General features: G+C 31.4%; 2 protein-coding genes across 2 annotated transcripts in view; both read right to left on the reverse strand.

The window, feature by feature from the left end:
* LOC106062846 (cadherin-23-like) lies at positions 1–23,506 on the reverse strand. Its single transcript, XM_013221190.2, has 23 exons — positions 23,501–23,506; positions 22,158–22,277; positions 21,324–21,494; positions 20,692–20,776; positions 19,958–20,085; positions 19,214–19,414; positions 18,459–18,629; positions 17,737–17,994; positions 15,453–15,719; positions 13,932–14,216; positions 13,043–13,231; positions 12,095–12,323; positions 10,019–10,332; positions 8,882–9,115; positions 8,187–8,275; positions 7,943–8,029; positions 6,826–6,894; positions 6,249–6,312; positions 5,874–5,998; positions 5,699–5,739; positions 5,072–5,132; positions 4,915–4,974; positions 1–4,014 (listed from the first exon to the last, which is right to left on the reverse strand). The coding sequence occupies exons 3-23, from the start codon at positions 21,477–21,479 to the stop codon at positions 3,612–3,614; spliced, it is 3,516 nt and encodes a 1,171-aa protein (XP_013076644.2). The 5' UTR covers positions 21,480–21,494; positions 22,158–22,277; positions 23,501–23,506; the 3' UTR covers positions 1–3,611.
* The window catches only part of LOC106062749 (cadherin-related family member 1-like), a 23,882-nt gene continuing 18,185 nt past the window's right edge, over positions 22,140–27,836 (reverse strand). The window contains exons 5-11 of the mRNA XM_056021249.1: positions 27,470–27,578; positions 26,331–26,381; positions 25,336–25,425; positions 24,924–25,010; positions 23,501–23,512; positions 22,502–22,564; positions 22,140–22,277 (exon numbers count right to left, since the gene is read on the reverse strand). Coding sequence (XP_055877224.1) covers positions 22,140–22,277; positions 22,502–22,564; positions 23,501–23,512; positions 24,924–25,010; positions 25,336–25,425; positions 26,331–26,381; positions 27,470–27,578 — 550 coding nt within the window. The remainder of the gene's footprint in view (positions 22,278–22,501; positions 22,565–23,500; positions 23,513–24,923; positions 25,011–25,335; positions 25,426–26,330; positions 26,382–27,469; positions 27,579–27,836) is intronic.

Raw genomic sequence — 27,836 nt, forward strand, 5'->3', positions numbered from 1 at the left:
TGCAATTTTTGTGAAAGAAAATGTATTTTTTGTTTTTTGTTAGTTTAAGTAGAGTAAGACCATGAATGAATTTTAAAATCTCTTATGTGGCGACCTCACGGCTGTAACCTCGCTTTAAATTCAGACCTGGTTACCATAGATGAAATATCATTGATAGGGAAAATATTTCTACAAAAAGTTATGCAAAATGTAAATAAAATTGAGAAATATTTAATATTTTTTGTAACTCATCAGTACCACAGAAATTGACATTTTGAAAATATTTGCACTGCTTTGACAGAATCAGAGAAAAAAAATGTTCTAACTGGACACAACAGAATGCACCACAATATGTTCCAGACTCTGAACAATTGGATCTAGCAAAGCATGCACACATGGATGTCTCCAGAGAATGCCGACCAAGTCTTTCAAAGCTGCTTTCTTTATCATGAGCCCTGAACAAGATATGGCTCCAAAACAACTCTTTGAAAAAATCTATATGGAGAGCTTCAAAAAAAACTGGAAAAGTCCAGCTGAGATGTAGGATTGCAGTACTCCAGCTTGATGTCAGCACAAAGGAAGAAGTTCTGAATTCCTAATATTTATGTTTTTTAAAGGTTTCTACATTTCAATCACTAAAATTGTAAAAGGTAATTTAGTTTACCAACAAGCTTGTTGTATTTAATGTTGTCATTAGTTTTGGTTTGTGATCCTGTCAGTTTATTTCTCAAAATGGGCATTTATGAAAAATCTGACATAACTTTTATTATACCTTGTACTATAGGCCTATAATAAAACTATATAATAAAATGCTCAAAGCACACAAAGTTTAAGACACTTTTCTTATTCCATATGCTAGGACAAATTAATATATGTGCTCCATCTTCCCAAATGCTATTAGAGCTTGGGAAATGGGTTGCCTGAATCAGCCAGGAAAACCAACAACTTAGCAGATTTGGACTCACTAACATGTATGACTAGATTGACACATGGATATGTACTTATCTTTTGAACTAATGTCTGTAATTAATAAGATCAGTTATAGTAGTCCTGAAGACTATATATATAAATAAAAAAGTTTCCCTTTCGATCAGACCTTGTATATATAGAGCAGATGATGTAAAGATCATCTGTTTCCCAGTCTTCACCAGGATTCCAACCAAAGACCCCAGAAACCAAGCGCTTTACCACTCAGCCACAGTGCCTCCAAATATATATATAAAAGTAATACAAATTTCAATACATGATAAAACATTTGTATGTAAAAATAAGTATGAACTGTAAAATAAATTGCTCATATTTATGACAAGACAAAATATTAGTCACTACATTGGGTACACAACACTAAACATAAGATTAGATACAACACTCATAGGGTCTTTGAAATTATAGTTTGTTTATTAATTCACTCCATTGTTTGTCGATGAGTTATACAAATGACTTGCATAGATTTAATTTCTTGTAAAGTATTTAAAGTCAATATTCAGTACAAGGAAATAAATAAACATTATCACTGAGTTTAATATACAGCAACATTTGTATTTTGTGACACCAGTATCTTATAACAACAGAGTCTAATAATACCAGCATCTTACAACCCCAGTATTTTGCATTAATAGTGTTTGTTTGTAAAATGTTTTACATGTTTTGGATGTTCCTTCAGAGTTGAAGATAATTACTTCCTAGTCCAAACCTCCCGCAGGATGACGGGGGATGGGAGCGGGCAGGGTTTGAACCCGGGACCATTGATAAATCTAAACGACAGTCCAGCGCGCAAACCGCATGACCAGGCAGCCATCCTAGTGTCTTGCATAACATGTAGGAGGAAAAAAGTAGAAATGTAGACACTTATCCTTATAATACATCTTAAGTCTTATCTTCTTATCTTATAAAATACAGACATGGCTTCAAAAAAGAAGATGATTATGTCTTATGCATCATGCATCTAGTCATGCGTGTCAACAAATGATGTAAATTCTGCCAAGTCATTGGTTTTCCTGGCTGGCTCAAGTTTGTCTAAAGTCTGTCTAAAGTCTGTCAGAGTTTGGTGAATAATGCAAGTATGTGACTATGTTTGGTGTATTATAATTACATTTTATGCTTTTTTTATCGAGAACCTACAGATATAATTTCATGAACATTAATATTCAGTGATAAACAAATGAAAAACTAACAGGAGTAGGTTCATAAATATTTTGTTTTAAATCTTTTATACTGGTACATATAAAGCGAAACTGACTCTAGAGTATAATAATAAACACCTTTTTTGCTACTTTTACCTTCAAAGGAACTAAACAAAGTTTGTGTGTGTTTTTTACTCAATTTCTATTTTAAAATCTGATGGCGATTTTTCATTCTATTTATTTCTTGCAATGCTTCATGATATCGAGGAATCTTTCCAACGAGCCTCATACAATTATTAATACAAAATTGAGATCTAGTCTAATATTTCACATTTGTATATTTCAAAACATTCAAAACATCAGTAATCAAATAAACTAATATCAAATAGATACTGGTACAAAACTTGGAATCTACATAATTGCTCATGTACATCTAGTTCTTTCAACTCCTTGTTGAATACAAAGAAACATTTGAGTCAACAGCGGTAATTCTTGCTGAAGCTCTTAATATGAAAGGTGTAAAAAAAAAAAAAAAAAAAAACTTTTCATTGATAAAATTTAATTTAAAAATATAAGTTTATTCTTGGCCCAATTTATTTACTTTTGACCACTGCTTGGTTTCTTTAACAATTATCTCCCCCTTTCAAAAAAACAAAAAAGGTCCAAACAATCAAAACATAAACTATAGAACTTATCCAGCCCATGATGCCATGCTATCATCCCATGATGCCATGCTATCCAGCCCATGATGCCATGCTATCCAGCCCATTATGCCATGCTATCCAGCCCATGATGCCATGCTTTCATCCCATGATGCTGTGCTATCAAGTCGAAGATGCTATGCTATCCAGCCCTTGAAATGTCTGCCAAATGAGCATGAGAAAGCAGAGGGCCTATTCCATAGCACTTGATATTTTTGCAGAGATGAAGCCTGCCACAAGTGGTTGGGAAATATAAATGTCATCACTGCATAGACAATGTCACTACAATATTACAATGTTTGGATATAGTAATAGTGTAACTTCCTTGATTCATTGGGGAAGATATATATAAGAATATGACAGTATAAAAAAAAGATTGTTTATGTTAATCAGCTCACTTAATATTTTAAGTAATGATTTAGTCATCTTAATCATCAATTTACATTTTCTAAAATAATTAGTACAATTTGTAAAAAAAAATTATCCACTGGTAAAAATTTAGTAAAAAAAACTTATTCCAAAAGCTTTTTTTTAACACATGCTGTGTGATCTCAGAAGATTTTATGTAACATATATTTAAGAACTGCTGTTCTATCTCAGAAGTTCTATTCATCATGTTTTTAAGAACCGACGTCTGATCTCAGAATAGTTTAATGTAACGTGTTTAAAAATCACTCTGTCAGTTCTTAGATAAGTTTCTGTAAATTATCTTTGAGAACTTTTGCTTTCTGATATTTATTCCCTATCAGAAATATATTTTTGTAATTTTATCAGTACAGACCAGCTGTATGTAATGGACAGGAAGCTTCTAGATGTCTGTATAATCCACATGACCTCTACCTGATGTAGAGTAGTTGATATTTTGATAGCCAGTGTCATAAGATAAAAAGTTTTCTGAGAATTTTGTAATGCCTTCTGGTGCCTCGGGTATTTTGGGTCTATTGTGACTGTGACTAGCTGGCCTGAGTCGATCACTCCTTCCTGATTGACCTAACCTGGAGTCAGGCTCGTCATTATCCTCAAAACCTTTATTTTGATAAGCTTCAAGAACCTCGTCCAGATGAGGGTTGTGGTTGAGGTCCTTCTTGTGGCCAGGACTAGCTGCAGGAGACTCACTGATCTGTAGGACAACTTCCTGCTCTTCTGGTTCATTTGGTGCTTCTGGTATTTGTGTATTAGAGTCCACAACATTATCATCCAAAGAACTGTTGCTGTGTAATAAAAAGATATGGAATAAATTAATTAGAAGATTTTATCCATTTTAAAAAAAAAAAATTGTATGAAAAATATAATGTAAAAAAATTAAAGATCAGGGATATTTTATTTCTTTGTTGAACACACAAGTTGATCCAGTTCTGTTCTACTCAGTTATATGATTGGTTATCTTAACTATACAGTATTGATTTTAAAAAAGAAATAAAATGGGAATGGTCCTATCAGAAGAAAACAGATCTTTGCAGCTCCTTGATAGTTACAAATTAATGTAAGAGAACTTTAAAATAATTCTACAATTATTAGAATAGTTGAAAGTGTTTGTTTTTTTCTAGTGCTCCATTAACACATGCTATTTAGACAGTTTTTCACATACATTATTGGCTTTTTGAATATTTCATAGGCTTAACATGTCTGACAAGTTTATGCTACATAAAATTTAGATTGGCAAATCATTTAAATATATAGATACCGGTAACAAAAATATTATTTATAAGAAATAGCTAATGTCAAATTTCATATTTTACGAAACCACCTTATTTTTTAACTTATGGTGTGATGGTGTGTAAATTTAAGAATTTACTTAAGAGTAAGAATACCACTAAATCTTTCTTAAATTTGTAAGTGAAAAAAGAGATACATTACATTTTCCCATACTTGCAATTTATTGTTTAAAAAAAATATTCACAATGCACTATTCGAACCATAGATCACTAATACATAAATATATGACATTTGGTTTATCAAAATGTATTCATATTTTAGATAGTTTAGTCAAAAGAGGTTTCACACAATTGAGTAAAAAAAAAAAATTATTTAAAAAAAATCTTGGAAAACTGTGTTTACAGTAGCCATCCATAATCATTAATATTAGAACTAAAAAATATATTCTGTAGTACCTGACTTTGTCATCTTCCAATAGTGCTGGCTTGATTTCTTTCCCAAACAGAGGGTTCTCACTACAATTAGATATGATAAGCTTAACGTCAATTATCTTTTAATTACATACTATAAATGATGTTAATATTTGCTTTATCACTAATCACAATGACTTACGCAGAATAATATTTGTTGGTCCCTGGGGGTTCAAATAATTCTTGCTCTTTTGGTGTTGAAGCTGGAATTGTATTTTACAAATAAAAACACTTTGGTATTAAATTAAGAAGAATAACTGCTACTTGATGAGAAATTTGGATGTTATATGGATTTAATCCCCTTCTTACCTTTAGACACTTTTTTCACCCAACTTTTTGCATAATAATTCATAGTCGATAACAATATGGGAATTAATCCAGGATTAACCACTTAGCTAATCAATTAATACTAATTACTAATTAGTTAATTTTGTCTTACATAGCAGAAAAGGAACTAAACCCTAATATTTTAAGATAAATGGCAGTAATTTGCAGTTCTTTTCCTTAAATAAGCTTTTATTATTAAAGGGTAATCTTTTTTCTTTTGCTTGTTTAAATTTCATGTCATGAAAATTTTGTTTTTGGACTTGAATTAATGTTTTTTATATCAATAAAATATTAAAATGGCAGCCTGGTCATAGGACAGCTACATTGTTTTGAACTGATGATTGTTTAGTAGTTATGATCTTAAATTCTAAAGGAATTTCTAAAACAAATGAAACAAGCAAAACAAGCAAAAGAAGTGAAACAAGTATTTGAGTCAACTTACAATAAACCATTGTTGTTGCAGCTCTTAGTCGATGGCGATACCTGTAGATGATACCAGAAACATCAATATTGATGTCTATTGTACGAGATCCAATCTTTAAGATAAATCAATTCTTTAGAATCTAGTTGCATTCATTTAGAGATGAACCTAATTTAAACTTTGACAAGTGACTTACATTCTAACCAAATGAATAAGAACCAGAAGTAATGAGACCATTGCAATAGCCAACACTGCAGCCACAATAGCAAAAGTCCTCTTTAAATCTTCATTGGATGTATCCGTGGAATCAGTTGTTAGGGCCTGTAACAAACAAAAATAGAAGTTAGTATTAAACTATTTTACACTGAAATTGACTGGATACAGACCACATGATATGCATCTGATTGTCAAAATGACTTTTAAGTTATAACATTAGCCATCGTCATCTATGCTGAACCACAAGACACTTAGCGTTGGACATAATAATATTTAGTGCTAAAAGTGCATTAAAAAAATTTACACAGTTAAATAAAAACTACTAAAAGTTATAATTATTTTTATGATAGTCTACCCTCGCTTCCCCTACTCCATACTTGTACAGCACAGTTCTGGCATTCTGATCATAGTCAAATCGTCTGAAGAAGAAAAAAAAGCATGCATAACTTTTTACAAATTTAATTAATAAAAATTCTTAAAATAATTATAATATTATAAATAATGAGCTTGCACTAGACTTAACCATTGGCCAAAGAAACAGATGACCTTAACATTGTCTGCCCTAAATATCGCAAGGTGTGAAAGGAGAACTTTACCTTATATTACTAGACACTACAAATGTTGATAGAATGGAGAAAGATAGATAGTGCCCCAAAGGCTTAACAGGCTAAGGGATAAATGAATATGATAGAAATTAAACGTAGGACCAGTTCTCATTCTAAAATGTTTGTTTGTAAAATGTTTTACATGTTTCGGATGTTCCTTCAGAGTTGAAGATAGTTTACTTCCTAGTCCAAACCTCCAGCAGGATGACGGGGGATGGGAGCGAGCAGGATTTGAACCCTCGACCATCGATAAATCTGAACGACAGTCCAGCGCGCAAACCTCACGACCAGGCAGCCATCCATTCTGTTAGTTTTCATTATACATACCTACTTAACTCTGAAGCAGAGACAACATTCAAAGTACTGAGCTCTCGGCCATGTATAAAGGCGTCAGTTCTAGAAAATTGGTAAAAAGAGGAGAGAGTGAAAAGTAACTAAAATATAAAGTCTTTAAAAGATATATAACATCTGCCATGAGCATTGGAAACAAGTTTCATTGTTTATTTTTAGCACTCTCAATTGACACATTGGGCAATGGAAGACTGCTACCAAAGGAAGCTTATTGTACACTTCATTGCTGCTGGTGCCTTACCCAAGCTGGCTGTTTCTCTATGTGGCCTTTTGGATCTTCCCCATTGTTAACTTCAATTATAAAAGTCTACTTTTGTCTTTACATAATTGCTGAATATTGGTTTGCCATTCTAGCCCTTTGACTATAGAGAATTCATATTTGTCTTGTCTTAGGAATTTTGGCTTTGGACTCTGTGTTAGATCAGGGTGTAGGCCCAGGTGAAGAATTAATTAATTGCTAATCATTAGACATAATCTCATTTAATATTGTTTTCATTATGATTGTTGTTCAGTGCTGTACATTACTTTATTTGAATTATCCGACTTACAAGTCTTAACAAGCAAAATATACAAATCTTATCTAAGAGAAATAACTTTGCGATTACAATTACACCTCTCAATGGTATAGAAGTTATTTCCTTTATTCAATATCAAACAAAAATTACCAATAATTAATTGACAAATTGGTTAATTTTGTAATTGATTCATGTTTTGTTAGGTAAAATAAATAATTGTTTAAAGTTTCAATTTGATCTGAGAATGGGTGAGGGAGAAATAACGTGTTCAATTATCTGGGGGATAAAACCTACATATTTAGCCATATTTGTGAATACTGAAGGATTATTTTTTTACATTGTTGGTATCAAACAAAATAATTAATTACCAGTACTTAATCGACTAATTGATTAATTATTTTATTGAGTCATGTCTTGTCTATGCCAATGAATAATTGTGCAAAGTTTCAACTTGATCTGAGAATGGGTTTGTGGAGTGAGTTGATATAAGCTTTGCAAAAAAAAAAAAACCCAACAGCATCTTTGCAAACAGCTAAAACCAATGTACTACAGATATATACAATTGCAATGAAGCTCACTTAGTTGGGTCTTGAACTCCATCAATTGATGTATGTGTCACTACTTTGTCCATCACCAAATCAAGTTTTAAAACATCAGAAAGCTCTCTAAAGTTTAAAAAAACATTTTTGAACATTTTAAAAATGTATCACAACCTACCTTAACTGTGAAATATTTTAGATATTTATAATAGTAACTATTAGAATATTGTAATAATTAAAATAATAATACAATTAAATTAAATAGTTAAAACAATGAATTTACTTGATAAACATATTCTTTGTTTCTTCCACCTGGTTTGGGAGTCTATTAAAAACAAGCCGCACTCTTTGGAGATTGGAAATTACAAATATCTGTCATTGAAAATGTTCAATTATATTTTATCAAAAAAATTAATTTTGAAATGTTTTATCATTAGCAGTTATGTTTTAGAAAACAATTTTTAACAATTATGCCAGCAATATTTAATGAAATTTTATTAACATTATAAGTTCCCCTTTCAGACCTTGCTATCTATAGGGCAGATGATGATCAAATCATCTGTTTCTGTGGCTAACAGTTAACAAGCAGGGTGTCATAAAGTCAGATTCCCACTAGAGTTGGGTGGACTTAGGGTCACCCTAAAATATTTAAAATTCAAAATCCAGTTTTTACCTAGAATCGAACCCTGAACCCACTCAGCCACCATGTCTCCAATATATAATAATATTATAGTCTGCTTTTTTTAATATACTACTATAATTCTAATAGTCGGATTTTAAGATCCAATCACATGATAAGTTGTCAATTTATTACTAGTACATTTATCACTAAGAAATTGAAATTACTAGACAAGCCATTTCAGTAATAACTGACTACAACAAAGTAAAATATGTCTGTGCCTTTGTAAGACTTTTTATGTGCTTTTTATATTTGTAGAACTCTTAAAACACAAAGTTTACATGAAGTGAAGCACTTGCCCTTATTTCCGCAACATCTTTTTGATTTCTTTCATCATAAGCTTCAACAAACAATGAGAAATAGCCAACTATGTCCGAACGATATCTGATGTTTGTTACAATGGAGCCATTCACAGTAACTACAAAGGCCTGCTTGTTTGTGTCCAGCACAGTGTCGTCATTCTTGAGTGTTATGTTCAAAAGTTGAAACTTATTGTGGCTATTCTCTGGTGTATCAGCATCTGTAACACTGCCCTATATTGAATAGAATATGATAATTTTAACTTTTTGCATTCCATATGGACTCCAGCACAAGACATCACTTTTGCACCTCAGCACCACATATAATCATAAATGAGGTGAATGTACCTCTAAACCTATAGATAATTTCTAGATAAGTTCTATGACCCATTATTAAGTAAAATGTTAAATGGCTATAACAATAATACTCTCTAGCAAATGTCACATATCTAAGTTGAAATCCAGAATAAAAAAAACAAGATTACACCTGAATATGAACTTCTAACCCAGGGGTTCTCAACCTGTGGGTCGCGACCCCCTTGGGGGTCGATTAACAATTTGCCAGGTGTCGCCTAAGACCTTCGAAAATTATTAATTGTTAAAATTGTTATTATCAATTCCTCTAGTGCTGTATGTGTGTGTGTGTGTGGGGGGGGGGCGGGTCACTGAAGAGTGGGGGATTGTAAAAAGGGGTCGCCAAGCATAAAAGATTGAGAACCGCTGTTATAACCCTTGTTTTGATAGCTAAGTGATATACCCCTTAGATGTCATTGACTATATGAAAGCAGTTAATACTTGGTCCTGAGGTATGAGCAGCACAATTATCCCAAGTTTAAAACCAGCCCATAGCTATCCTCTGCCATCTTGTAGCGAGTCTGATCCAGGACGTAATGAATCTTCATTTCTGAAGTCAGAAACTTGGAAGCGAAATAAATGCTTAACATCTGCATGTGGGAAAGGGGAATGAACAGAAAAAAAGATAAAGACAGAAAACTGAAATCCAAAAGATTAAAATTGCCCACCTGGTAACATAAAATGACAACATTTTTGTTTCCAATGCATTAACTTTTTATTGTAAATGAGTAAAACATACAAATTTACGTGTCAGTGTGTAGATTAAATACAAAGGATACTCACTGCCAATGTCATTACTTCTGTGCCAAGGTCAATGTCATTTATGACAGCCGTTGACAACAACGTTGAAACAAATTTTGGAGGGTTGTCATTGATGTCAATCACCTTAACCCTGACGTACAGTAGAGAAGAGTCAGAGGAGTTGTAATTAAATGATGGATACATGGAGTCAACGGATGTCATAGACGATTCGTTGCAGTTTTCAGAAGCTTGAATCACTATATCCATAAACTGTATTTTTTCTCTATCCACTTTGTGTATCAAAGTTAGATTACCAGTGGTTTTGTTAAGGGTAAAACTTGTTAAATTATCTCCTCCTGATAATAAATAATAGAAAATAAATGAAATGTATTAGAATAATGGTTCTTTCCTATTGTAAGACATTACTCAGTGTCAAAAGGCAGCCTTCAAGGTACGGTGAAGGGAACAAGGCCCCGAGTTCCAACCATTCTGCAACAGGTTTGTGCAAGAACAAAATAATCGTTTAAAAAAAAAGCTTATGAATTTTTACTATATTTTATGAAAATTAGAAAATATATAAAAGAAAAGAAAAATATATTATAAACAAAAATAACTCACAGTGTTGTCTAAAGAAAAAAACAACAACAATATTTTAAAAAGCATACACTAAAGTGACAGCCAATACACAACACACAGTTTTTAAAAAAATGAAAACAAAGAAAATACAATATACTGTATATTACAAATACTCTATATTAAAAAATATAATCAGATAACAATATGATGATAGAGTTAGAAAGCTGAAATAAAATCCCAGCATATACAAGAAAACAAGGACAGTTAAGACAAAAGGACGGAGAAAAGGGCAAAATAAAACTCATGAAAATTTACATAAAATTACAAACATTGACTTGTTAATAAATAAATCTACTATGAATTATCTGTATAAAAGATTCATCTATTGAAGTAATTGTTACTGTTCATGTCTTTTTTTTATATATGCCAATAAAACAAACTATTAAAAAAAAAAACAGCAAAAGAGCGCAAGATGATGAATGAAAAAAAAAAAGCTTTAAAAACAATAATGAGATTAGTAACTCACAAAACAAAACATAGCAAGGTATTAATGAAGCAGATGATTTGTATTATCTTACAAGGAAGAAATGAACTAAGGTTAAAGTAAAAATATAGTGAGAAAAACTAACCCCCACCCCGTCCCATGGTCTTAACCCCAGCATTGAGGAAGGAGAGGTGCTGGAACAAATGAGCTAATCTTTTCCGTCCTGCTGTATGTTAATGTAACTTTAAAGATAGGAGCCTAGCTCCTAATGAAGGTGAAGAGTTACCGGACCATCAAGCTTTCCGAGGTGTAAAACAATGATCTGATTCTGATGTGTTTTTACAAGAAGTAGGAGGCTGGATGTTAGTGTCTGGCTTCCAAATTGGGGGTCCCATGTTCGAATCCTGATGAAGACTGGGATTTTTAATTTCGGGATCTTTAGGGCACCTCTGAGTCCCTAATGGGTACCTGAAACTAGTTGGGGAAAAGTAAATGCGGTTAGTCATTATGCTGGCCACATGACACCCACGTTAACCGTAGGACACAGAGTACAGATGACCTTTACATCACTTGCCTTATAGATCACAAGGTCTAAAAGGATAACTTTACTTTTTTATTAGTGAAGTAGGCTCAGTTAAAAAGTTGATGTATCTATTTCATCTCATTTGAAATGAAATTCTTATACACCAATGTGTACATGTATTGTGTAGCCATCATAATCCTTCAACTTTATTCAGTTGATGCAGAGAAACCATTTCAAACAGGGCTTCTATCTGTGGACACAATCTGGTAACAATGACTCAATAAATAGTCATTTATTCTCAAGGGAAAAAATGGACATGCCGATACTAAATTTATTTTTTAAAGTAACTATATATGAAAAGAAAAAGATGGTCATGTGGTATCCACTTCAGACTTGTTATGATGGTACTCATTTCATTACCACTTCCATCCTGCAAAATGTTGGGACTAGAACTAAATCTTTTTTTTTTTCTTTGAACGTCCAAAACTTTAAAACAAAAAACAAGCAAAAGAAACAAAACAATGCCAGCACTCACCATAGAGATAATAACAATTGATATTGTTTGGATAATGGTCTATATCTGTAGCTGGAGTTATATTTCCCATGCTGACTGGGGACATCTCCTCTGTGACCAACATTGTCTGAGGCATGGTGACCTTGTCGTAGGTAGGAGAGTTATCATCAATATCCAGCAGACGCACTCGAATGGGAAGGGATGTTGATAGGGATGCTGGCTGGCCATTGTCTTCAGCTTTAACTCGAATCTAGACAATGAGAAGATATTGTTCTTTGACACAAGTTCCAATTGGATCAATGTAACTTTATAAAATTAAGGTAAGTTCTATTGATAGTTAGTTGCTCATATGAACATCACAATAAGATTTATATTTTTTAATAAAATTTTCTAGACTTAATTTTTAAATAAGAACTTCAATATTTATCATAGAAATATAAATACTATGACTGTATTAATTGCAATCCTTGAAATTATTTTCAAAAAAAGGGATCACTAACCAAGAAATAAATAAATATATAAACAAAATGTGCAATGAATTTTTCTTTAAAAAATAACACATTTTAGCTATGTTAATAAATCTTATTATTGAATAGAGCTTTGATTGTATTGAAAATAAAAGTTTTAAAATCAGTAACTATGATGACAAGAAACAAAATAAATAAATTATTGGAAATATTGAAATCTACTGGATGGTATCTTATTTACAAAGAAAACTTAATGGAGTTTATTTTGTAATGCAATTAGCCCAACTACATATTTCTCTTTAGCAACAATATTTCAGATAAATTACAGATACATTTAGTTTTTAAATGAGTATTCACCCTTACTTTAGAATTTAATTAATGTCTCTGTTTCAATGTTATGCAAAGTGTATTTACAATATATCAATCAAAATTCTTTCGTTTTTTTTTTAGGCAATAATTCATATCTTGTTGACTGACTCTAAAGAGACAAAGTTTTAATAACCTCATAAATTTCCTGGTATTCCCTGTCCAATCTTTTAACAGATGTCATGTTCCCTGAGACTCTGTCCACTCTAAAATATTCACTGTCTTCTCCTAATGTAAAGTCCAAGTAATAAAAGACCAATCCATTCAAGCCTTGATCAGCATCTGTTGCACTCAATTGATAAAGGAAAGATCCTGGAGGTATTTCCTGGGAAATAAATCAATACTTATAATTACATTACTATACTAATAAACTGAATACATTGTAATTAAATAATAATTAAACTTCGAAATACTTTATAAAGTTGTTTGAACATCTCATAAAGTGAGCAAATAAAAATAAAACAACATAAAAAAAAAATATTTTTTAAATCAGTTTCTCTTTTATAATGCAGAAGGTGGTCTCAAAGTTCTCATTCTATTTATTTCTTTGTAATTCTTCATTATTGTAAGGGGTCTTTCTTGTGAGATTTGCAGAATCAACAGTCCAGCTAATGACTTCCTCATAAGATGGTATGTAAAAAGTTCATATAATTGATTCATTTATTCATTCAACTTTTTAATGAATAGAAAGAAATGACTCAAGTGCAGTAATTCCCCCATAAACAAAATTTAATTTGAAGTTGATAATGTTTTCAACAATTATAATGGGGTTTAACCAGAATTTTCATTGTATGGTTTAGCTAGTGATTTTTTTTTCCCAAAGATATACAAAATCTCACATTTCTGATTTCTGGAAACTTTTTTAGAGCCATTTTCAAAATACCCATCAAGCATTAACCTAACCATGAAGAATTAATAAGATGATCGGAGGAATTGTTATAAAAGTGACATTTCTAATTGTAAACAAATTATTTCAGCAATTAAATAAGCAAGTGGAATTGAATTGAAAAAAAAAAACAACTAACTTCATAAATAACTATTTCAGGAATTTTTCCAGTACTTTCATTAAATGCACTTTGATTAGGTTGAACAAAAACTGGTTTGTTCTGGTTTTCATCAACTACTAAAATTGATATGGTAACATTAGAGCTCAGAGGTGGACTGCCCCTGTCCATTGCTACTACAATCACAGTTCGAAGTCCAACATTGTTCACCAATGAATTCTTGACTGAGATAAAAGCCTTGCCATTGTCTCCCAAAACATTAAATAAAGTAGAACCATTGGTATTGGGAGCTATAGAGAAAACTATCTGTGGAGAAGAGTGAAACAGGGAGATTAAAGTTATGCCTACAAAAACAAAGAGATTAAAGTTATGTCTACAAAACAGAAAGATTAAATTTATGTCTACAAAACAGAGAGATTAAAGTTATGTCCACAAAACAGAAAGATTAAAGTTATGTCTACAAAAACAAAGAGATTAAAGTTATGTCCACAAAACAGAAAGATTAAAGTTATGTCTACAAAAACAAAGAGATTAAAGTTATGTCCACAAAACAGAAAGATTAAAGTTATGTCCACAAAAAAGAAAGATTAAAGTTATGTCTACAAAAACAAAGAGATTAAAGTTATGTCTACAAAAACAAAGAGATTAAAGTTATGTCTAAAAAACAGAAAGATTAAAGTTATGTCCACAAAACAGAAAAATTAAAGTTATGTCTACAAAAACAAAGAGATTAAAGTTATGTCCACAAAACAGAAAGATTAAAGTTATGTCTACAAAAACAAAAAGATTAAAGTTATGTCTACAAAAACAAAAAAATTAAAGTTATGTCTACAAAAACAGAGAGATTAAAGTAATGTCTACAAATACAATAAATCTGGTTAATAGAACCACATCAGGATGCAAGTGCTTTGGTTCTAATAACTGGTGGGTCTGATTTAACAGATTTGACTATAATATGATTTGTTTCATTACTTTAGATTTTGGTCCAAATGTGTGGCTGGTTTAATTGATCAGGGGTTGGATTAACCAGATTCAACTGTTTTTCATTTAAAAACTTTAGGTCATGGGTAAGAGCATTACAGTGACATTAAAAATAGTGACAGAAACTAAAGAAATATATCAAAATAAACATTCTTATTGCTTAATTAGCTTAAAATAGTTTAGTTTTCATTTCGTTATTAACTTTGTTAATACATTTTTTTAGTACATAAAAATGCATAGAACTTCTTTATAAATGATGATAAAGTGACTACAATCAATTTTGTTTCTCTTTTACAAAACTGGACCCTGGCAATGCCAGAGAATGAATTCTCATTCGTTTCTAACATAATAATAATCTTTGTTATCCATGACGAAATTTGTTTTACAATTGTGCATAACTAAAAATATTTGTACAATAGCAAACAAGAGTGACAATCTGAAGCCTTGAGCTTCAACATTAAGCTCCTAAAGAAACCATAGTGCATGATGGGAAGAGTGTTTAGATTACTGTTTGACAAAAAAATTAAATTTAAAATGTATGATCTTAGCAGGTTACTGCACCTGTCCATTGAGTCCTTCATCTCTGTCAGTTGCCAGTAGCTGTGTGATATTAGTACCAACTGGGGTACTTTCCAACACAGTCACATATGGCACAGACTGGGTCCACTCTGGTGCATTATCATTAACATCTGTCACATTTATGTTGATTTGTAGTCTTGATCTTCTCCGCTCTGCCTCCGGATGGAGAGGACTGTCAGTGGCTAAGATGGCCAGATTGTACACTGCTCTTGTTTCTCTGTCCAGTAAAGAATTCACTAAAAGCTTCCCCTGAAACGAAATGAAAATATATTTTTTGTCTAAAAGAGTTTTTACACATTAAAGGGTAGCAGTAATAGGATGCTACAAGGAAAATGCTAATAAGGATGTCCTCATAAAAACTGGCATCATGATCTGTGACTTGGCAATGAGCTATTGTTTTAAACTGCCCACAGGTTGCGAAATCCTAGGTCAGTGTTCATGCCTACAATAACGATTGATCTCGAGCGAACATCAGCAGGGAAGAGACTGTATGTATTGCAGGAGACTAAATTCTATAGAGATAACTAGCCACCCAATGAACATGGGAGGATCTAAATATAAAGCTAAGTATGTCAAATTAAGTTTTTCTAATTAAAACTGAATTTTCAAACAAGAATTGTATCCTTTAAATTATATTAAATGTTAACCCCTTTTAATTTATATTGTTAACAGTTGTTAAAAGATAGATATGTGAGGATGCAATGACCAACAGACATTACTCAGTCCAACAAATGATAGGCATATAATAGAGCTTTATTAACCAAGGAAATAAATAAAGTTTAGGGGATTCTCCACTAGGACATAAGAAGCTTTGGTTGCCAGCTAACATGAATAGTGTTTACCTTATGTCTCTTTCTGATTAAATAATTAAAAAAATATAAGCTAACATTTTAACTAAAGAGTGTCACTAGTATATGCAAGCCATTTTCAATTTAAAATAAAATAATAATCACAGGCAAGATGGATGTTATATAACTAGTAATCATAATGTCACAAGATGAAAGTGGTAGATAATGGATTGTGAGGGGTTAAATAAATAGGTCACTGCTTGGTCTGTACTCTCCTTTATACTTTGGACTCAAAAGACAAGCAGTATTATGATTGTTACAATAATGTGGTTGATTTTTAAATAATTTCAACAATAATATCCACCTCTGACCCTTGCCCATTTTTCTGATTCACCATTACTTTTCTTGTGCATTGGCATAAAATTCATTTCCATAATGAACAAACCACCTAAGAAACAACTTCATTAACAAGGTTACAAAGACAGTTTATGTGGAAACACAAACTCAAAATCGGCCCCCGAAGTGATCCAGGTTTTAATATTTTCAGAAAGAACATCAGAATGAAATTCTATCAAAGGAAAATGACAGAGAAGAATGGAGAAAGAAGGTTGACAGATCTTGTGTGGTGCCCCAGCGGTCCAGAAGACCAAAGGATAGGTGAAAGTGAATGTGAATTTAAATGTGAACCTGGCCTAATGTCTTAATAATAATAATAATCTTTATTGTCCTTATGAAAATTTGACTTACAATTTGTGCATTACACCAAACAAAAAACATTATAACTATAAGAAACCAAAGTGTACATTCACACCAGACTCACTCATAATTTACATGTGACAAAGTACAAAATATAATGAGTATCTAATTGATCTAATTGTTTTGAAAAAGGGTCAATCTTTTTCCTTTAGTTAAGTGTTCTATGGATGCGGTACCTCACTGCAGTTCATGCGATAATATGAAAAACTACTTATTAATTGTTATTTTAAATTATGTCAAACTTATATGCATACTAAATAGAATTTTTCTCTTTAAAAAAATAGTAAACATTTTTTGTGTGTAAATGTAGTAATTAGTGTGACAGAACTTACATAACTTAGTAATACATTTGTAAAAACAAATTGTTTTGACACAAAGTCTGAAACCATTTGCATAAATGAGTTAAAAATATGGTAAATTGTCATCTCCCCTACTAAAGAGCCTCTAGTGTTTGTTACAATTAATAGTGAATAGTTGTAAAAGTGTATATTTATGCATAAGTGATTTAAAAAATTCGATTTTTCACTTTTAGAATAGAAAAAAGTAGCCGTTGCATCAGAACTATAAATGGACTAAAATATTATAAAGTCGGATTTTCACTATCTTTTCTAGTTTACAAGATCTAAACGGGACGGACAGACTGACATTTCACACATAACAAATAGCGTCTTTTCCCCTTTCGGGGGCTGCTAAAAACATGGTATCAAATTCACTACACTTACTGTTTGGTTATTTATTGAGAATGCAGTTTCCGAATCCTCCAGACTGAATGTTATTGTTCCATAATCTCCAGAATCTAAATCACTGGCATTGACTTGAGTCACAAAGGTGCCAACTGTAGCATTTTCTGGCACATTGAAATGTGTAGCTTGACTTGGAAAATAAGGACTATTGTCATTAACATCAGTAATCTGTAGTGACACAGTCACTGACGTTAAGTTAGTGATAAATCCTGTCCCATTTAGTGCCTCAGCTACAAGCTGTTTTAGCAATAAACATAATTAGGCATTGGCTCTTTAAAATTTGTGCAGTAGCATTCTTATCATCAATAAAAAAAATGAAAATTAACATTATTTTTATATCAATATAATTATTTTATTAACAGAAGCGAAAAACTTTAAAATATGTCATTTTAAAAAAAAATTGCAAATAAAACCTTAAAATGATAAGCCTAAAGATGAAAACTAAAGCTAAAACAATAATTAGAGGAAAAATAGACTAAAGTTGAAATAGAATTTTTGTTTAAAAAGTAAATAGCAAAAATAATCGATAAAAATTAAGTTTCCATCAACTATAACTTTAATTTTTTTTTTTTAAATTTCACTACACTAATATAGCTAGGCTACTATTATTGCAAATGAAATTATTATATATTAAATAACATAACTAAAATTTCTATAACCATGAATTCCAAAACGACTGAATATTAGGAAATCCAATTTACCTGAAATGTGATATTCTTTCTAACTTCATAGTCCAACACTGAAGAGTTAACTACTATTATAGTGATGCTTGATCTCCCAATGATTGTTTGGTTTTCATTTGGTAGAGTGGTAAAGTCAGTGTAGGCAGCGCCATCTTTTTTTATCACCACTCTAAACATGTTGTTTCCAGTCTAATAAAAAAAAATAGAAAACAATTTTAAGAATGTAAACTTTTTAGTTTTCTATTTAGTTTGAAAAGTTAAATGCCATTGCTTATGGATTTACTCAGGTATTTTATCTTGAAATGCTTTATTTCATAATTATTTTTAATAGACCTGATAAATGCCTTTTAATTAACAAATTTCAGTACATATTTACAAAATTATACTATAGTAATTTACATTATACGTAAGACGGCAATACCTGTGGGTAGTAACCTTATGACCTAGTGACATTAGGGGTAAATAGCGCACTGCCAACAGTGTGTTACATGTTTCGGATGTTAAAGATAATTTACTTCCTAGTCCAAACTTCCCGCACGACAATGGGGGATGGCAGTGGGCAGGGTATGAACCCAGGACCATTAAGAAGTCCAACCGACAGTCCAGCACACATACTGCATGACCAGGCAATGTAACATTCTTCAAAGGGGTCCCAAGCAAAAAAAAGATATTACATCTAGCCCATGCCAAAATATTTTAAAAAGAGATTCTAAAGCTGTCAGCATGACAGCGAAATTCACCTAAAGCACTTTTCATTTATTCTAATCCCTGACCTGATCAATATCCTCTACTTCAATTGTAGTGCTCATTAGCAGTGGAGCTCCTTTGGGCGTATTCTCTTGTACTGTGGCACTATATGTCCCTTGTTTGAACTCTGGCAGATTATCATTGACATCCAATACAGTTATAGACACCTGCGTACTGCTGACTGATACACTTGGGTCAAATTGACCTGTACCATTCACTTCTGTTGCCTAAAAAATAATAATTCTTTACTATAGCTTCTAAAGAGGACAAAAAAAATAGTAAGGCTTAGATATTTTTCTAAAATATTCTACTTTCTATATACTCTACAATTTTTACTTTTTAACAGAGGTAGGTTCAGAGTAAACAAATGTGATGATGTCAGATATTTATAATATAAATTATTTTGCCCTCTCACTGATTAATTCTAAACTTTAAGATATGAAAATTTAACCTGCTATAACTTTCCAAGTACATAGAACAACTATGCCATTTAATGATAAAAATAGCACTGAATTAATTTATAGAAAATAATTTTATATTCACAATGGCAACCCAAAATGTTATTTAAAACTGACATTTCAATGACTAAAATTATAAAGTTATCCTTTTTTACTTAACAGGCTGGATATATATCTATATATCTATATCTATATATCTATATCTATCTATCTATATTATAAATATGTATAACTCTTAATGTATAGACTATCTATCTATATTATAAATATATATAACTCTTAATGTTTAAAAAATGTTTTAAAGTTGCTTACAGTAACAGTAAAAAGATACAGTCCTCCACGACTTCTTACTAGTGGATTATCAGCGTCCAGAATTTTACTGACTTCAATGGTACCATCCATTAAGCCAATAGAAAATGGAAAATCAGTATCTGTATTTCCTGTCATGTGCAAACAATCATATAGCATTAAAGTTTTTTAGTTAAGATATTTAAAAAAAAGATATTTAAAAAACAAAACAAAAAAATCTTAATTACTCAGTTGTCATAAATTCAGAATGTATTACAGGAATTACTCTTATTCCAAATTATGGTGATTTTGTTATATTGGTTATGTTATGATTATAGCATTATGATTATGCAACTAAATTATGGTGCTATGAATTGCCCTCATGCTGCCCTTAGAGAAATGATCAGTACAAATTAAAAACTCCCCTTTCAGAACTTGTGATCTATAATAGGGCAGATGGTGTAAAAGTAATCTGTTTCTGTGATTAATGATGGTGTATTCTCAATTATGGTGCTATGAATTGCCCTCATGCTGCCCTTAGAGAAATGACCAGTACAAATTAAAAATTCCCCTTTCAGAACTTGTGATCTATAATAGGGCAGATGGTGTAAAAGTAATCTGTTTCTGTGATTAATGATGGTGTGACCAGAACAACCATCCACCTGTAAACTTTAAAAAACATTTTACAACTCACAGTGAAATTTAAAAATATCTAATTACTTTTTTTTACCTCAAGATGCCTTAATTGTTTCACTTACCACCTGTGATGTTATACTGAACTTTGTTAGGAACAGCTACTCCTCTATCTCCATCTGTAGCCTTCAGTTTTATCACAGATGTGCCCTTAAAAAAAAAAGAAATCTCAAAATAAAAATATCATTTTAGACATTTTAGTATTAAAGTTCTACTTGGAACCAATACTGAAAGGAAATGTTCATGTATTCATAAAACTTAAATGAATTTTTTTTTCTAGTTTAATATAACAATGAGCAAATAATATTTTTAAAAGTTTTTTTTTTTTAAATCAATTCATACTTTATGAAGCGGATGGAAGACTTGGATCTGATCAGAATGGATCAGCAAATTAGATTGGGTCAGTTTGAATCAGATCTAACCAGATCCAAAGCAGATCTGAATAGGATCTGATCAGTTCAGATTGATTAATTGAATCAGATCAGATTGTAACTGAGAAAATATTGGACAATATGGGGACCACAGCCACAACATTTATGTTTTAGCCCAACACTCTAGCAACATCACTGCCAGTTTCATAAAGAAAATGTAAGCTAAAGCAGGAAGTGAAAAAATCAAGTAAAAAAAACAACTTCAGAAGGATATGGGTATTTTTTTGTACAGACTTCTAAGTATAAGAAGAGAGATGAACACTTACAAGGAGCTGGTTTTCATATATGGTTTTGATATAAGGCAGCCCATCAAATACAGGTGGTGTATCTTCCACATCAATGATGGTGATAAATAAATCAACTGGATCCCCTCTACAAACATCTGGTGAAGCAGTGCATATACAGGCAACACTTGGACACATTGGATTGCCATTGTCCTGAATAGTATTCATATGTGTTGAAATAGATTTTAAAAATACTTTGTAAACAATCTTGTAAAAATACAGATGTTCCTTCGAAAAAGAAGATAATTAGGCATATATATTTGTTAATTTAGTCATGCATGTATATAAAAGATTTTTCTACTAGATCAATGATTTTCCTGGCTGAATCAGGATGGCTGCCTGGTCATGTGATATGCAGTCTGGATATTTGTCATGATGATCCTAGAATTCAAACACTACCCCAAATCCCCAAGCATCATATGAGAGGTTTGGGTTAGGATGTAATGATAATAATTCAGAAAGAAAGGTCTGAAACATTTAAAACAAACCCGCTCTATGGGAAAAAAAGAGCACTCATTAGAGGTATGACTAGAAATGTGCCTTTTACGTCTTTTTGAGTAATGTTTGTATAATGTTTTAAATAAAACTATAGCTTAAAAAATATAATTAATAAGGTAACGTCTATTTAAGAAATTTTCAAGTATCCAATGGAAAAAAAATGCCTTTGAAAAGGGAAACAACTAAAGCAAAGCTAAAAAAAATCTATGGCATACATTTAACTTATATATTGTAAATAGCCATAAGAATTCTCAAAATAAACCATTTATTTGTAAGTAAACTTTAAAGTACACTTAGCAATTAAAAGTTGATACATACCCTGGAATACACTTTGAAATGGTAAAAGGACTTGGTTTCATAATCAAGTTTTCTTTTCAGATGAATGATACCAGTGTTAGAGGTTAGGGAAAACGTCTCATTGTAGTCAGCATCGTCTTGCTGTTGTCAAATAAATGTCAGGATATAATTAACAATTAATATCAGTCAATGATTCAGTATTTGAAAATAATACAGCAAAATCCTGTAGAATCTTTGGCTGTTTGGTATAAACCTGTTGGCTACTTGTTCAAATTTCAGACTAACATTTCTGTAAAGACTTGAGTTGTTTTTCTTAAGAGTCTCAAGGTAAAGAGGAAAAATTCTCCACAATACACCCACCTCACCATTTCCACAAAATAGATTGGACCAGATTCCACTGATACTACTATAGGAACATGGAAGACTGACTATACAAAAGCAATATTTATAAAAATAATTAAATCCTTATTTAATTTCTATAAAATAGAAATTTTCATTTCTATAATGAAAAATACTTAAACTCTATTATAATAGTAGAATCAAGACTTATTAATTATGTACTATAATAAAATAAGATACTAGAATTTAGACAATAGAATGAGGCAGGCTTTTATAGATAGATAAAAACAAGTTAAAATATGTCAATTAATTATAGTCCTAACATTGTTGTGATTGCTGACATTGCAAGTGTTAAAAGTTTTCAAAAGATGTTGGACATTGTTTTTGAATTTTTGTTTCTAATGTAATGTTGAGTAATTTACTTCTGTGTTTGAAATTGTTTAATAATTTAATTGTTATTTGAATGACTTTTTAATGTGTTAGGTTTTTTTTATCCATACAGTCAGTAAAGAATCCTAATAAGGTACTTTTTCTATTTCTTTTTACATAGATATTTATAACCAATGATTCAATACAATGTACAATTAATTCATATAGAGAGTCATCAGTTATTTCTTTTCAACATTTCAAAGACTAAAATCACTGAAATATAAATCTGTAATAATTTCCGAATTTATATCATTTCCTGGGAATTGTCAAAATTTAATATTTAAGTCACCAGCTAATTGATGTAAAATATAATGAAAGTTATCATATAGGCCAGTGTTTCCCAAACTTTTTCCTAAATGGAATACTTTGCACATTCTGAGTATTTAGCGGAACAGTTTGCTTATTCTTTTAGAAATATTAATTACCATGGTGGCCTACTAATTAATTATTCCAGTAGTTTGTGGAACACCTAATCAAACCTGGCACAGCACTTGGGTTTAGCAGAGCACAGTTTGGGACACACTGATATAGACAAACTGAGGCTATTATCCAACCAATAGTTTACATTAGGCTAACAAACACAAAATTGAACTTACAGAGCTGCTGGCCTGACAAGAAAAACAAGAAAGAGATGTTTGAAACAAAAAATTTTGTTTTCATTCAAATATTGAATGGTAATAACATTGTTTAATGCATCTAGGAATAAAATCATCATTTTTGTACTTCTAGATCTGCAAATTTCACATTACTTCCCTTGCTTTAAAAATAAAATAGTTGTCTGCAACTTAATGCTTTAAAATACAGCCAATTCAGGTTGAGTTACCACAGAATCATTTTAATCCTTAAACTGGCTTATTTGATTATATGAAAATTTTCTGTGTTACAAGAAATTTTTTCCGTAGTTCAGGTTGTATTCTGAATAAGTTGTAGGTCTAATAAAACAGTTTGATTAATCAGCTTTGACCGTAATACCTTCATCATTCTTTCTGAACACCAAATACTCTACCCTTAGTGATGTCACATATATGCGTAGTCCAATGTCATTAAGACAAAAAGTAAAGAGAAAGGCTTAAGATTAATATATTGCTCAACTAACTCAAACCTTGTCTACTATCTTATTTTCAGTGTAACCTTCTCTGGCTACTGGGTATTTATTTACAGGTCAAACACCTAAAACACATTGGACTCAGCCAGGGGCGGACTGGCAATATGGGCATTTGGGCAAATGCCCAGTGGGCCGGTACCCAAATGGGCCGGTAGGACTACTGAAATAGCCGCATCGATGCCACTATGGCACACACCAAATTGGTTAAGGTTTTATAATATTCTCTTATAAAAAAGCCATCTGAGCATCGTGTTTAAATACAAATCTTTTACAGACTCTACAGTGTAATACTATTTTAAGTTAACATATTTCCAGTAATAATGTAATAGCCTTCATTCGTATACAGTGCTACTAGTAGGCTTCATCCTTTTAGGGTCTACATACTTAGCGATTAAAAACAACATAAGGCCTATATTTCATATAAACATATAGAGTTCACTGTATGCATTCATATCATTACAATATCAAACGTAACATAATGATTTTGAAGACAGGTAGACCTAGAAATGGATGTCCATCATATGATATAGAATTTGTGGGCCGCATTATTTAGAAAAGCCCGGGCTGATTTTGACATTCAGTCCGCCCCTGGACTCTGCCATAAAAAATAACAATAAATCTGTCTTGTTTGTTTTTATCTTTGTCAGATTTAGGATTTACAGAGAAAGTTTTTTTTAAGTTATCTTCTAATTTGCAGACAAGCTTAAGTATGTATTTCTATTTTTTTACTGACTTAGTTAACTGTTCTTATCTGTTCATTTACTAAATTACAAATGATACTGAAAATAAAATCCCTGCAAGCTTCAAGCTACCATAATCACATCTCCAGAAAATCTACGACAGTTTTAACAATTATGAAAAATGTGATAACTACAATATATAAAATGATATTAATATTACAAATTTTCACTTACATTCATGGAGTAAAAGATTTGACCCCCAGACCCTGTGTCTGGATCTGTAGCTGATACAGTAAACACTGGTGTAAGTAGAGCAGTATCCTGGGAAGCATTGTTTAAAAAAGCTTTATAAAAAACAAAATTACAAATTAAAGACAAAAAAAGGTTTATTTTTATTTTTAAATGAATATTTGATAACAAACAAATTTAAGCAACAATTTCAATCCTCAAAAATAAATTGGTCACGAAATCAGGGCATAATGGAAAAGAGGTTGTTTCATATAAAATATTTAATATAGTTAAGTCAAATTAGTCAAACCAAGTATATCTATAAACCTTAAATGTTAAAAAAATATTCATTAAATCAATACAAAGGTGATAGTATGATTATATCACACTATTATTTATTTATTTTCACGTAGGCTACCTCCAAAAGAGAAAATCTGTAAGGCAGTCCAGTGAAAGTTGGTGGGTTGTCATTGACATCATTAATGATCATGAAAATTTTATAAGTGATCTGAAAGCAAATGTAGAAAATAAAAATTTTAATATAGGTACTTTTCATTCAATATATATAAATATATATATATATATATATATATATATATATATATACAAAGCTCCACTGATACTAATATAAATATATACATACATACACGTATATACACATATGTTATGCTATGGATGGCAAAAAGGAAGAACTCCTCAATACTGTGAAAAGACAATAGCTGACCTGGTTTTGTCATATTGTAATACATGACTCACTATCAAAAGTCCTTATTCAAGGTACAGTAGAGGGATCGCAAAGAAAGGGTCGTTAAAGATATACTGGATGGAAAACATAAAAGAATGATATCCTGCTAAGAACAGCTGCTGACTGGGAAAAGTGGAGGGATTTGGTGACATGAACTGTCACAGCAGCACTAGGACAAAAGTTAAGGGACAGATGAGATGAGATATGTATATTTATTGAAAGAGAGAAAGAGAGAAAAAGAAAACACCTATACTCCTGACAATCTAAACATAACAAATTCTCAAAAATATGGCCTGGTCATGTAATATACATGCTATTTTTAAAACATCTGACTACCCACCCAGTTTCCACCTAAGAAAAGTTAGGAAGCTAACAGCGCCTCATAAATGTATATAGCTGTCAAATCCTAGCATACACAGCTGCTTTGTATAAACCTATATATATTAGTTTAACCCAAACCTTTACAACTAAGTATTCCTAAAACTTTCCAACTTAAGCTCTTTATTAAGTGTGTTTTAGACAAGTTCTGAAACTTAAAAAGAAAAAGTGAACAAATGTTCAAAGAAATGCATATTTTAAACTAAAGAATTTGTTGCAAATATTATTGATAAAAGTTATCCATTAGCTAATTATATACTTTGGTATAATCAAAACTCCACAAATCCTACCTCAAATAACAAATCCTTTATCTTAACATGTAGCTGCCTTACACTAGGGCTCTGAGAAATACAGTTAAAGAATCATTGCAAAGTAAAGTATTATCAGCATTAGCTAAATGATTATTTTATTAAATTCAATCCTTTGTAAAGTTTATTAATCTAAATTTGAAGTAATATAAATTTATGTCTAGGCTAACCCTACACTTTACTTAATGCAAATTATGTCAACATACTAACATTATCTCTGTCAAGCTGAGTTTTGAGAACTAAGCCACAAGTGTAGATGTTACCACTGGATGAAAGTTGTGTTACATTGACAAGTGAGTCTGTCTCAGAACATATAAATTTATGTCTAGGCTTACCCTACACTTTACTTAATGCCAACTATGTCAACATACTAACATTATCTCTGTCAAGCTGAGTTTTGAGAACTAAGCCACAAGTGTAGATGTTACCACTGGATGAAAGTTGTGTTACATTGACAAGTGAATCTGTGTCAGAACATATAAATGTATGTCTAGGCTTACCCTACACTTTACTTAATACCAACTATGTCAACATACTAACATTATCTCTGTCAAGCTGAGTTTTGAGAACTAAGCCACAAGTGTAGATGTTACCACTGGATGAAAGTTGTGTAACATTGACAAGTGAGTCTGTCTCAGAACATATAAATGTATGTCTAGGCTTACCCTACGCTTTACTTAATGCCAACTATGTCAACATACTAACATTATCTCTGTCAAGCTGAGTTTTGAGAACTAAGCCATAAGTGTAGATGTTACCACTGGATGAAAGTTGTGTTACATTGACAAGTGAGTCTGTGTCAGAACATATAAATGTATGTCTAGGCTTACCCTACACTTTACTTAATGCCAACTATGTCAACATACTAACATTATCTCTGTCAAGCTGAGTTTTGAGAACTAAGCCACAAGTGTAAATGTTACCACTGGATGAAAGTTGTGTTACATTGACAAGTGAGTCTGTGTCAGAACATATAAATGTATGTCTAGGCTTACCCTACACTTTACTTAATGCCATGAAAGTTGTGTTACATTGACAAGTGAGTCTGTGTCAGAACATATAAATGTATGTCTAGGCTTACCCTACACTTTACTTAATGCCAACTATGTCAACATACTAACATTATCTCTGTCAAGCTGAGTTTTGAGAAATAAGCCACAAGTGTAGATGTTACCACTGGATGAAAGTTGTGTTACATTGACAAGTGAATCTGTGTCAGAACTTCCAAAGCTGTAATAAAACAAAAATGACAATTTTACAAAAACCATAAAAAATGTAACTCATCCAAATTTAATGAAAGCTACTAGTAAAATAATTCAAAAGGTATGATTATATAAAAGAAGAAAGACATTTTTCCTAAAGCAGCCAATAACCGCTTAGCTTGAGATCTATAACTGTTCTTTTTTTCCTAACATTTAAACCTTTTGATTTATGAAGCCTAACTGAAAAAGGACAACGGTTAGGCATAGGCTTAGCTATTCTGTTGCA

The sequence above is a fragment of the Biomphalaria glabrata genome, chromosome 2, assembly GCF_947242115.1.
Source record: "Biomphalaria glabrata chromosome 2, xgBioGlab47.1, whole genome shotgun sequence".
Lineage (NCBI taxonomy): Eukaryota > Metazoa > Mollusca > Gastropoda > Planorbidae > Biomphalaria > Biomphalaria glabrata.

Excerpts from the sequence above, each read along its gene's own strand:
- LOC106062846 (XM_013221190.2), bottom strand. The coding sequence starts at position 21,479 with ATGTGTCCAAGTGTTGCCTGTATATGCACTGCTTCACCAGATGTTTGT. Across the intron at positions 9,116-10,018 it reads CAGAAGTAATGACATTGGCA|GGCAGTGTTACAGATGCTGA; the intron begins GTGAGTATCCTT and ends TATTCAATATAG. Across the intron at positions 4,015-4,914 it reads TTGGAAGATGACAAAGTCAG|CAACAGTTCTTTGGATGATA; the intron begins GTACTACAGAAT and ends TTTATTACACAG.